This window comes from Chaetodon trifascialis, chromosome 3, assembly GCF_039877785.1.
Source record: "Chaetodon trifascialis isolate fChaTrf1 chromosome 3, fChaTrf1.hap1, whole genome shotgun sequence".
In the NCBI taxonomy this organism is placed as follows: domain Eukaryota; kingdom Metazoa; phylum Chordata; class Actinopteri; order Chaetodontiformes; family Chaetodontidae; genus Chaetodon; species Chaetodon trifascialis.
The window spans coordinates 3,212,809-3,224,724 of NC_092058.1; the positions used below are offsets into that span (position 1 = coordinate 3,212,809).

The 11,916-nt window shown below is 40.2% G+C and overlaps 1 protein-coding gene across 5 annotated transcripts in view; it reads left to right on the forward strand.

Annotated features, from left to right (window-relative positions):
* Nucleotides 1-834: 834 nt before the first annotated feature.
* The window catches only part of ccndbp1 (cyclin D-type binding-protein 1), a 46,243-nt gene continuing 35,161 nt past the window's right edge, over nucleotides 835-11,916 (forward strand). The window contains exons 1-11 of one of the 5 annotated variants that reach the window (XR_011602044.1): nucleotides 835-1,015; nucleotides 1,981-2,040; nucleotides 2,426-2,505; nucleotides 2,635-2,716; nucleotides 3,082-3,178; nucleotides 3,535-3,608; nucleotides 4,657-4,733; nucleotides 4,817-5,076; nucleotides 5,672-5,732; nucleotides 8,802-8,848; nucleotides 9,074-9,623. Coding sequence is in view for 4 of the 5 variants with exons in the window: in XM_070958785.1 (XP_070814886.1) it covers nucleotides 928-1,015; nucleotides 1,981-2,040; nucleotides 2,426-2,505; nucleotides 2,635-2,716; nucleotides 3,082-3,178; nucleotides 3,535-3,608; nucleotides 4,657-4,733; nucleotides 4,817-5,076; nucleotides 5,672-5,732; nucleotides 8,802-8,848; nucleotides 9,074-9,182 (1,035 nt within the window). In the remaining variant the exon portion in view is untranslated. Of the gene's footprint in view, nucleotides 1,016-1,980; nucleotides 2,041-2,425; nucleotides 2,506-2,634; nucleotides 2,717-3,081; nucleotides 3,179-3,534; nucleotides 3,609-4,656; nucleotides 4,734-4,816; nucleotides 5,077-5,671; nucleotides 5,733-8,801; nucleotides 8,849-9,073; nucleotides 10,990-11,916 lie in introns of those variants that run through there. The other 4 variants (XM_070958785.1, XM_070958784.1, XM_070958782.1 and 1 more) reach the window with 4 other exon arrangements.

An 11,916-nucleotide genomic window follows, 5' to 3' on the forward strand; every position in this document is an offset into this window, starting at 1 on the left:
TACCACTGTTGGACAGCGCGGCAGTGACACCTAGTGGACTAAAGCAGGCGTGACACATTGAGGAGAACCTGCAGCTGCACTCAGTCACTGTGTAGCACCACAGTGGATTGTTGCTTGATGGATAGAGTTTCAGTCTTTTATTGAATTAACAAACCACTTTGTTTCTCTCAGTAGCTACTTTACCTGTTACTACCATTGTTCAGTTTCAGCGTTTCTAAGCTCCCATTCAGTACAGAGACCACAGCAGACCATGTGATGGTGGCATCAAAGGAGTGATACCAGTAGGCTACACCTATGCTGAAATAATGTGACCATGGCCAAAGTTTTCTGTGGTGGTTGAGCATGAAATAAATAAAGCAGAATAATTAAGGTCTTAGAATGAGATTCTGACACAAGACAAAGCCAGAAATAATAATAATAATAATAATAATAATAATAATAATAATAATAATAATAATAATAATAATAATGCAGGAACTGCTCCTTGATATCGTTCAGTAGTGCAAATCTGCAATTAACCAACTTTCTACCACTTACTACTTTCAATAACTGTTTTGATTTTAAATTTAGATCCTTTCTTAGGGATGATATGTCAGATTCATCTACAGACTACAGATGAAAAAAATCGTCTACATTGAGCTTGGTTGTTTTAGAATAGCTCCTTCGATTTATTTTTATTTTAATGAAAAAATAAAATTCAACAAAACCATGTTCATATTGGTAGAAACATTAATTTTAACGTGATGGGATGCAATACTTAGCTTTCACCACAGGAAGTCGCTAACATATTTTAAATGTGTCACTTACACTTGTCCCCGTTCCGGTGCCTCCTTTAAAAATGTCCCCGGCTCGCCGTCCTGCTCTTCCTATAGTTCCACAACACGCATGCATCTATCGTTAGGGTAGCTGCCTGAAAACTTGGGCGACATGAGTGCTGATAATCGTGGTGGAAATGTGTCTGTGCCTTTACGAAATCTCCTGAACTCCATCCAGTGCATTAGAGACCGAGTCAGAGGTAAATGTGACACAGCAGATGTGACGCAGCACAAATAGTTAGCTAAGTTAGCCTCTAACCCAGCTGTACGCATGCTAGCCCAAGTCAAGCTAAGTGTGCTAGCTTTAGCTTTGACGTAAGATAAACCTTTATTTATTTATTTTTATTGACGCTTTGTTTCTCAGCTAAGAGTTATTGTTTTTAATTGTACGTGTTATCGAGATTCATGCCACAGTGATAACGTTAACGTCTGTTTGCTAAACCGTTAGCAAGTTGCCATTTCCTTGTAAAGCGCTTGGAGCAGCTTGTCATAGATCAGCTATATTATCAGGTTATCTTCACCCAGCTGGAGCAACAGTTCTGCGGTGTCAGTTTGTGGTGCAGCTGTTGAGTTGTATTGCGAGGTGTTTTAATATTCATGTCATCTCTCAGTGATCTTAATATAAAACACGAGGAAGGATAAAATAACCAGATGGGAGTGTTTGTTATTGTTTACTCCAGTGATATATACACGTGACAATTCAGGAAACAAATTGGAAAACGAACATTAACATTGGTGTATAATCAACAACAGCTATTAAGAACAGAGACAACAGGGGAAAGCAGCTGACTGAATACAAGCACACAGAGGGAATAACATTACCTGTGCTCTATTTCCATCCTCCCAAAAAACCTTGAGGGCATCCTGAAACCTTTTGCAAGTAAAGACTTATTGAGTCCATGAAATGTCAAAAACAATTCAAAAGAAAAACCCATCACAAGTTACGGGAGTTAATCTTCAAATGATGGATCAACAGTCCACAACCCAAATATATTCAGTTAGCAATGATTTAAAACACAGAAAAGCTGCCTATTGTCACGCCTGAGGAGCTTGGAGCTTGGGTTTGGTACCTTTTCCACTTAGGCTTTTGAAAATGGCATTTGTCTGTAAATTTAACTTGGAAAAGGAAAGATTTGTTAAGCAAAATGCTCATTTTCCCCCACAGATGGAGAGTCCAATGAATCAGATGGAGCCTTCAACCTCTCCAACTTCTGGGACACTCTGAGTTGAGTATATCTTGGCCTCCTTCTCCCCTTTAAGCTTCTCTCAGGGCCCCATGAATGTAAACTTTCCCATCTTGTTACCCTGGAAGTCTTGTTCTGCCACCGGCCGTTAGATGTCATATGTCAAAATTCAGAATTTTTATATCAAGCAACACACTCAGTTCTGTGGCATCCATTTATTTATTTATTTATTTGGACAAGGTTTTGTTTCCAGAAACTCAAGATTTCATGTGAATTCATTTAAACCTCAGGCCCTCCTTATATTGATACCACCCCATCATCTTCCTCTTACATCCAGAAACACATCCAGCCAACATGGTGTTAAATCATCTCAAAGCCATTTAGTGGATCCTTTCTATGTGAAATAACTGTCTCTTCTGTCCTCAGACCAGGCAGTGAAGGCAGTGTCCCAGGAAGCCACTAAACTCAGCCTGGCCTTCTCCAAACCCCCGCTGCCATCTCAACAGGTCAGGACAATGACGCCCTCCTGAGTTTATGCTGCACCAACAAGACACTGAGATAAAAGCAACACGTTTTAAACACTTATTGAACATATTTATGACTTTTTGTCTCTCTTTCCTCCTTTGTCTCTGCAGGACAGAGACAAGTTAGCAGAATCCATCCTGAAGAGCGTCCTGACTCTGTCTACAGTGTACTACTGGCTACCTAAGAGCCAAGGTAACAGCCGCTCTTTACCAGAAGAGTCCAGGAATCAGCTGGTTGACTGTGCTTTAGTCCAGCAGTCACTTCAGAAGAACAACGTGCTTCAGCCTGATTTCATTCACTTAAATGTGGTTTGGTTTGATAGGAGTAGTTTCTCTCTGTCGATCGTGATCAGCAGCCCTGCAAACATACATGCAGACAATCACAGGAGTTAAAACTGTGCAGTGAAACTCAGACTAGACTTCATATCGAGTAAAGAAGCACATGTTGCCTAACACTTGTTGTGCCTGCTGTGTGAGAGTTTGTGGATAGATTTTAAATGGCTGCAAATCTCTGTCAGCATCTTGACTTCAGCACTCTGTCGTCGCTCCTGTCTGCAGGTGTTAGTCTGCGGCGACAGGTCAGAGACGCCACGGTCGAGGTTCTGGATGGAGTCGCACAGCTGCTGGAGGTCATACTGAGCTCACCGCTGCAGAGGTGCATGCACACACAAACAGACAGACAGTTTTAATTGATAGTCGAAGTAGAATAAGATGTCATGCACACACACAAACGGTGTAGTTACAATACCTGTTTATTGTTATCATATCTGTATTGAATTTATTAATGCCCCTTTAATGTCAGTGAAAACAGACAAACAGAAGAATGAACAGGAAATCCAAAATATATGTTTGCACAAGTGTTAAGCTCCTTCTGTAGGACACACATTAATATTATTTACAGGCGTTACAGTAAACTTTAAGAAGTGTTCAGATCCTTTTCGGTCTCTTCGGCTCCCTGACTTCCTCCCTCTCTCCTCCTTCTCATCCTCCTCTTCTTCTGCTCACATCTAGCCTGACCCAGGAACAGCTGACATCAACAGGAAGTGTGTGGTCAGCCTGCGACCAGTTTGCCCAGTTGCCACGAGGTCAGTAGACTCAGAAGAAAAAGTCTAAATGTTCAGATTTTAGAAGTGGATTCTTCTTTGGAGTCCTCGCATCCTGCTCTGCAGTGTGTTTTAAAGGTATAGTATCAGTAGAAGTATTGGTGTTAGATCAGTGGTTTTACTGGCAGCCTGCAGGTGGCGATGTTGTACTGAAAGTCCGACTACACGAACCAAACTTTCTATAGACTTTATTTTATGATCCACATTTAATCAAGAGTCTGTGTGCGAATGAGAAAGTTCCCAAATATTCTATAAATACCAGAGAGTAAAAAACAGAGAAGGTAAGATTACTCCAGATTAAGAGCCAGATTAAAATGATGCATCTTTCATTAAAAACATAACACATAAGTTTGCAGTTTTAAGATCACAGTTTAGAAAGCGGCGCCACCAGATGTCTCGTAAAACATTTTACAGAACATGTCAAAGGAAGTGTTTTCAGCTGAAGCATGAAATAAAAGTTTACTGCTGATATAGGAAGGTGTTTACTCAGGGAACGATTTCTAAATGAGTGTAAAGGACATTAAAATCTCAAAGATGAAGGAAGAGAGAGCAGCAGCGATCATGTCGCGCACACGCAGAGCAGCTGTAAATGTGTACTCAGTGATCCGGATGTGGCTCTCACAGTTTGGCTGCAGGGCGAGATCAAGTTTGAAGTGTGAGCACGCTTTGGCCTCGTTCCAGAGCTCAATATGATCAGACTAGTATGCTGTCTATCAGGTGTATCTATCGTTGGACAGGTCTACATCTTAACGCGTGTATGGCTTGAGGCGCTCTGACAGTCTTTGTTCTCTCCTCATGAAGAACGAAGCTCGTGAATCAAGGCATCACACAAAACTCACTTTAAGACTGAAGATTTCACATGCTTTACTTCACCATTCAGCAATCCCATTTTCCTAGAGGTCATATAAAAAATAATATATTTAAAAGTGTCTTTAATTGACATCATGCAGGCCTCATCATTGTCCTGGTTTGAGGAATTCTGTGAGATTTGAAGTACTTCTGTTTTATCAATGAAGAGTGTGTTTCACAGACAACAAGGCGGCAGTGCTGGTGGTTCTGTCCGCTCAGATTGGAGTCGTGAAAGACGCCATCGAGGAGATTGAACAGGTGTGTTATCACTGATTTTCACTTTATTTATGTGGACACGTGTTGAGTCTGGACAGATGAACTGAAGATCGCTCTCCACCCAGGCGTTATCCGAGGAACACGACCCTTTCAGCGACGTCCTCAATGATGACCGGGAAGGGGAGGAGCCTCGAGGCAACCAGGACACTTACTGGTCAGAGAAAGACCGGTGCGTGATTGGTCCGTGCCAGGGGCTGATGAAGGCCTCGGCAGCGTGCCTGAGGAAGCTGACGTCGGCCGTCAAAGCCAACGGTGACGTTAGCGCGTGTCAGAGCGTGGCTCAGCTGGACGACCTGGCTGACATCACCAAGGAAATCAGCCCAAGGTAGGAACATACGCACACACACACACACACACACACACACACGCACACACACACACACACACACACACACACACGCTCATGCTATCATGTATTTTAGCATGTCGATACTGAAAAGGAACAAACTGCTAAATCGCAACATTAAATTTCATTAGAATAAAAGTGTAAAGTTTTTTTTTTTTTGGCATCTGCTCACCAAACAGAAAATTTTACTTCAACTTCAACTTGTAAATCTGTAATAACCAAATTGGAAACTAAACCAATTTATGATGCAGTGAAACAATTGAAATTCTCCTTCTGCTCAGTCTAACAAGTTCAATTCAAGTGCAGAACGTCTGAAGGAAGGCTCGTCTTCCTACAAACCTGTAAGACTTCTATCAATGGAAAAGTATTTATTACTTTGTCTTGGATTGAGATGCTTTTTTGAAAGACACCAGCTGGACTGTGACACTTCAAAGGCTTAATCCATTATTTTATTTTATATTACCCCCCTTTGCTCAATTTTTAATGGAAGTGAAGTGTCACTTTTTACAGTGAGCTTCAAAACGAATGCAGTCATGAAGACAAAGCCCTGCCTCCTGCTGTCTTTTCTCCTCAGTGTCGATGATCTGGCTCTCTGTCTCTACCCGCCCATGGACTACAGCGGAGTAGAAAACAATGTAAGAGAGGCACACACACACACACACACACACACACACACACACACACACACACACACACACACACACACACACACACACACACACACTATCATTAATAATGAAACTTAGTCAGAAGTTCAGAAGTTTCCTGGATGTCACCACAGATTGAACATTCAGTAATCTGGATACTTTGTGCTGCTCGGTCTTGATGACATCTGCTCAGCGTCCTGCAGATCAGTCAGAATATCTTTTTAGTCCAGAATTGTTGCACAGGTTAGGCAGGGCAAGGCAGGACAAATTTATTTGTATAGCACAATTCAAAACAAGCAGAAAAATACATTAAAATCATACATTTCAAAGAAAGAAAGAGATTAGAAGAGAATAGAAAAATAAAAATAAAATACATTTAAAGGAAAATTAAAAACAGTAGCCAGTAAAAGACAATAATTTAGCATTTAGAATTCATAAAGTCATTGAGCAAATATATTTACTTTAACTAAAAGCTGTAGCAAATAATAATGTTTTCAACCCTGATTTAAATGAGCTGACAGGTGGTGCAGACCTCAGGTGTGCAGGGAGAATGTTCCACAGGTGAGGAGCAAAATAACTGAAAGATGCCTCACTTTGTTTGGTTCTGATTCTTGGAACACACAATAGTTCTGTCCCTGATGACCTGAGGGGTCTGGATACTTCATATGGAGTTAATAAATCTAGAATATATTTTGGTCCTAGACCATTTAATGCTTTGTAGACCAACAGTAAGATTTTCAAGTCTATTCTTTGACTCACAGGAAGCCAATGTAGTGATCTGAGGACTGGTGTGATATGGTCCATTTTTCTGCTGTTTGTAAGGACCCATGCAGCAGCATTTTGGATCAGCTGTAATTGCCTAATTGTTTTTTTGTTTAGGCCAGTAAAGACTCCATTGCAATAGTCCAACCTAATGAAAATGAATGCATGAACAAGTTTTTCCACATCTTCTTTGGACAGACATCCCTTAATTCTGGTTATATTTTTCAGGTGGTAGTTGGCTGATTTGGTAATTTGGTAAAGTGGTTGTTAAAATTCAGGTCTGAATCAATAATTACACCAAGATTTCTGGCTTTATCTGTTGTTGTCAGTGACATGGAGTTAAGTCGAGCACTGATCTTTGACCTTTCATTTTTGGGGCCAAATACAATCACTTCTGTTTTATCTGCATTAAGCTAAAGAAAATTCTGGCACATCCACTCATTGATTTGATGAATACACTCACTCAGTGAAAGTAAGGGACTGTAGTCATGTGATGACACAGAAATATAAAGTTGTGTATCATCTGCATAAGTATGATAAGAAATATTATGATGCTCCATAATCTGAGCTAGGGGCAACATGTAGATATTGAAAAGAAGTGGTCCGAGAATGGACCCTTGTGGCACCCCACACATCATCTTCTTTCGTTCAGACACATGCTCACCAATTGACACAAAGTAGTCTCTATCTTGTAAGTAGGATTTGAACCAGTGTAGTACAGTGCCAGTGAGTCCCACCCACTTTTCCAGTCTGTCAAGAAGTATGTCCTGATCAACCATATCAAAGGCAGCACTGAGATCTAATAATACTAAGACTGAGGTTTTGGAAGCATCATTATTCAGATGTATGTCATTAAAAACTTTGATCGGTACAGTCTCAGTGCTGTGGTGTGGACGAAATCCAGACTGAAATGCCTTAAAGAAATTGTTCTGCATCATGAAAGCATGCGTTTGTGGAAAAACAACCCTTTCAGTAATTTTTCCTAGAAAGGGAAGATTTGATATTGGCCTGTAGTTACTTATTACTGAAGCATCCAGATTAGTCTTTTTTTAGGAGAGGTTTTATTACTGCAGTTTTCAAGGCCTGGGGAAACACCAGACTGAAGACAATTATTTATTATCTGCAACACATCTGGAGCTATGCAATTAGAAACATTTTTAAAGAAGTTTGTTGGTTACTCAGACTACACCTTGATAACTCATTTAAATGTCATGCTGTTCTCATTTAATGAGAGCACAGTGACAGGTCCACAGAGTAGTCATGCACTGAAATACTCCTGGAAATTCCCACTTGAAGAGTTTTTCCACAGCAGGATAAAAACAATAATCAAGTATGAGCACTACACACAAAATACACAGAAGGCTGTCGCACTTTTTAATCAAAGCTGGGTGTTTTTAGCAGGGACTTTACGGAATCGGTCATTGACTAATGCAATTTTAAAACGGTGTGCAAGAACAGAACGAGTGAATGACGTATTTGAATCCTTAAAAAATTGATTTATTTGAATTTAAATGAAACAAAACTAAATAAACCAGTCACTCCAAACTGTGTCTAACTTTGTTGCATTGATAATAAATCATTATTGTTTCAGTCGTGATGTGAGGATTTGCTACTTTTCTGTGTTTTCTATCATTTTTGAACTTTGGGTTTTGCATTGTTGGTCGGAGGAAAGAAGCGATCTGAAACATCTCGTTTGGCTCTCTGCAACAGAGTTCAACATTTTGACTTTTCTCATTTCATGGATTAAACACATAAGCAGTGAATAAAAAGAAAAATGTGTTGATGTGCAGTCGTACTTTTTGTAGATTATTTTTTATAGATTTTTCTTTCAAAGTTTCAATTCGTCCAAATTACAAAACAGCAGAATTTGTCTTCTCTGTCTCTGTTTTGACAGGCAGATTAATGTTCTCAGGTGCATCCAAAGCAAACTGCTCCCAGTTCACACCCTGCTTTTGTTGTGGGACTTTAAAAACTTGTTGATCCGGATCAGCAGCTCTTTGTGCTCTTATCAAATTGATGTCAAACCTCAAGTTTTACTGCCAAAACCTACAGTGTGTTGCAGTCAGGGCAGGCTGGGTTCAGTGGTAAAGTGATACGAAGTGATTGTGCCAGCTGCTCTTCAGAGTAATTGATTCACATGCCCCAGCTTGTCAGTTTCCACAGAAACTGTTGTGCAATCTGCAGATTTACAGCCTTGAATCCAAAAAAGTTGGGATGTTGTATGAAACATAAATCAGAAACAAGTTGAAATAAATAAGAAGTACAAATAAATCTGTTATCTTTTTTTACCTACAGGTGTGTAAACTGGCAGCGCTGTTGAAGAAAGTTCTGGAGATCATCAGGTGAGATTCACCCTCTTTGTTTATTTGTTGTTTTGTTTATTTCTGTAATTCTGACAAGTCATCAGTCTTATCAGATCAAACAAAAAGCAAATCCAGTCGACTCATTCGCTGCCAGTTTCCTCCTGTGACTGATCTAAATGAGACGTCAGCAAAGAGAACCTAATCTTTAAATTATTGTCTTTGTTTATCTCTCTCTCAATCCTCCGCTTCTTTCCTCACGGCCAGGTCCAGTCACGTGTGCGGGGAATCACAGCTGTCCTGGGTTCAGTTCTTAGACGGAGCCGTGGACCACAACCTGCAGAAGGCCAAAGACCTGATTCAGCAGGACAGCTAGTGTGTGTGTGTTTCTGTACAGTTAGAAGTGTGTCTGCTGTGTGGTTTTATGTATGGAGGGAAAGGCTGCAGTGCTGCGTTTGTGGGTGTGGATGTGCGCGTGGGTGGACAGCCTCTATAATTGTCTTGAGTTATTGGTCTTTCATGACAAATGAACAGCAAGAACAGAGAAGAGACATTTTGTTCTACCTTTGTCCCGACAAAGAGACGTTCAGATACATCTGGCAAAGATTAGGACACAAAGTTAAGCTTCACCATTAAAAGTACAGTGAATGACAGATAATTTTGTGCTTGTGAATTAGTTTTACCTTATTAATGTTGATATGATGTGAAAATATTAACGACCAGGATGCGAAGATGGATGAACAGTTTTTTTGGGTTTTTTTACAGAAAAACAGGTAATCATAAAACATCAGAGAAGTGCCGAATGAAGGTAGCTCAGGTAATTTTGAAATGCCTCTGCCTCTGAACGAACCTAAAAAGACAAAACGTGCTGAAAACCAAGCCAAAGAGAACTTCTGGCAGTGCGTTGTAGGTCAACAGCAAGCTCAAACAGAAGTACTCGTTTGAGTCCAGAATATTTTTCAGAACATCAGAAAGACCTCTGAATGCAGTCCAGTACAAAGAGGAGGAGAGAGGAGCTCAGTGTGTCAAGACGTCTGATCCTGTAGCAGCATAACTAGAGGCTGGTCCAAGGCAAGCATGAGCCGGCACTCACTGTAAGCTTAGTCATACAGGAAGGTTTGAGGCTTACTCTTAAACACAGAGATGGCGTGCATTCTGGATGTACTGTTGCAGCTAGGTAATAGGGTTCGATGAGCTCTCTAAGATTTGATGGTGCATGACCATGTAGGGTGTGTAGGTAAGGACAAGGATTTGAAATTCGCTTTCAGGAGCCAGTGCAGATGATTGCTTTTCCTAGTTTTTGTCAGAGCACAAGCTGCAACGATCCGGATCACCTGGAGAGCATTTAGCAGCCTGATAGAGAGGAAATGCAAAGGATTTTTTCTGCATTGTCTTGAGACAATATGGTTGGCTCATTAGATAGTGAGTTTAGGGCCAACAAATGTCCAAGTTTGGTATCACTGATGCCGGTGGTCCAGGTTTTTATGTCCTTATTACATCCCTGAAGTTAAGTTAACTGATTGGTTTGGCTTCATTGATAAATACAGGTGGGTATAATCTGCATAGCAAAAGAAAATTTAGTGTTTCCAAGTAATGTTGCCCTCAAGGAAGCGCATATAGGGAGATCAACATCGGTCCACATCCAGAACTTGACTAACTTTAACGTGCACAGAGGAATCGTCATTTGTAACTTAACCAGTGCCGTCTCTGCATTATGATGCACTCTAAAATATTGTCTTCATATGGAGTGAATTTTAAATTTATGGGTACAAAAAGTTTGTTTAAGTTAAAAAATGTCATCTAAATTTTTGGCTACAGTGGACAAAATCATGCCTCTCTTAATCTCTTGTTTGAGCCTGAAGAGAGATGATTCAGAGGAACTGGTTTCAAATTAATTACTAAGACAAAAGCCCACAGTCAACAGCATTTCAGAATGAGACAAATGGAAGAGATACTAGATCAAATAAGACACCAAACTTTGTTTTTGAGAACAGGATAAACTATGTTCAGTCAAAGCATAATGAAGAGACTGGAGCCTGGCTTTTTTTTATTGATGTAAACATATAAGAAACAGTTTGCTGCTTCATTTGTTTATCACATAATGGACACAAACACCAAACAAAGGATGTAACAGGAACCAAATCATTTCATTTCTTAAATAAAAGCTCATTTTAAAGAACAAATATGGGACATTTTCATGTTTTCTGCACTCAATAAAATCAATGTATCTAGAACCCAAATCACATTTTTACAGAACAACAAATTTCATCGCGTCTTGATGTTACACAGAGTAAATTACATTACACCACTTGCACTATGTGATATCAGCTGCAGTTTTCTAGTAATAGCACCAGTCCAGGAAAATAAAAACAGTGTCAAGTCCAATTCCAAAAACTTTAGGCTGCAGTGTAAAACATCTATAAAACAGAAGGTGATAACTTGCTAATCCTTTTTGACAAATACTCCAAAGAAGTTGGGACGCTGTGCAAAACGTACTGTAAATTAAACAGCATTTGATGCAGCGTTTTCAAACAGGAGCAGCTAAAGACTGGGAAAGATGTGGAATGCTCTAAAAAACACCTGTTTGGAACATTCCACAGGTAAACAGGTTGATTGGTAACAGGTGATAGGATCATGCAAGGATGGAGCGAGGTTCACCACTTTGTGAACACATGATTGGATAGAGGAGATTAATTCATGGACTCAGGAACATTTTGTGAAACAAACAGTTTGTTTGCAGATGATTGCAGTTTTATTGATTTTTTTTTTTTGTGTCCCATCGTTTATGGAATCAGGGCTGGGGCTGTCGGTCGAGGCAGATGGCCGCCCACCCAGAGTCTGGTTCTGCTCGAGGTTTCTGCCTGTTAAAAGGAAGTTTTTCCTCGCCACTGTCGCCAAGTGCTTGCTCATGGGGGAATTGTTGGTTCTCTGTAGATAAAAGAGCTCGGTCTGTAGCAGCTCTATATGGAAAGTGTCCTGAGACAACTTCTGTTGTGAAGTGATCATTATTCCATTCATACCACCAACTGCTGGAAATTCTCAATTTGCTGAACTTTCTGACTCACTTTCTCCGGAATTCAGGTCCTGCCCTATCCATCATTCCAGACACA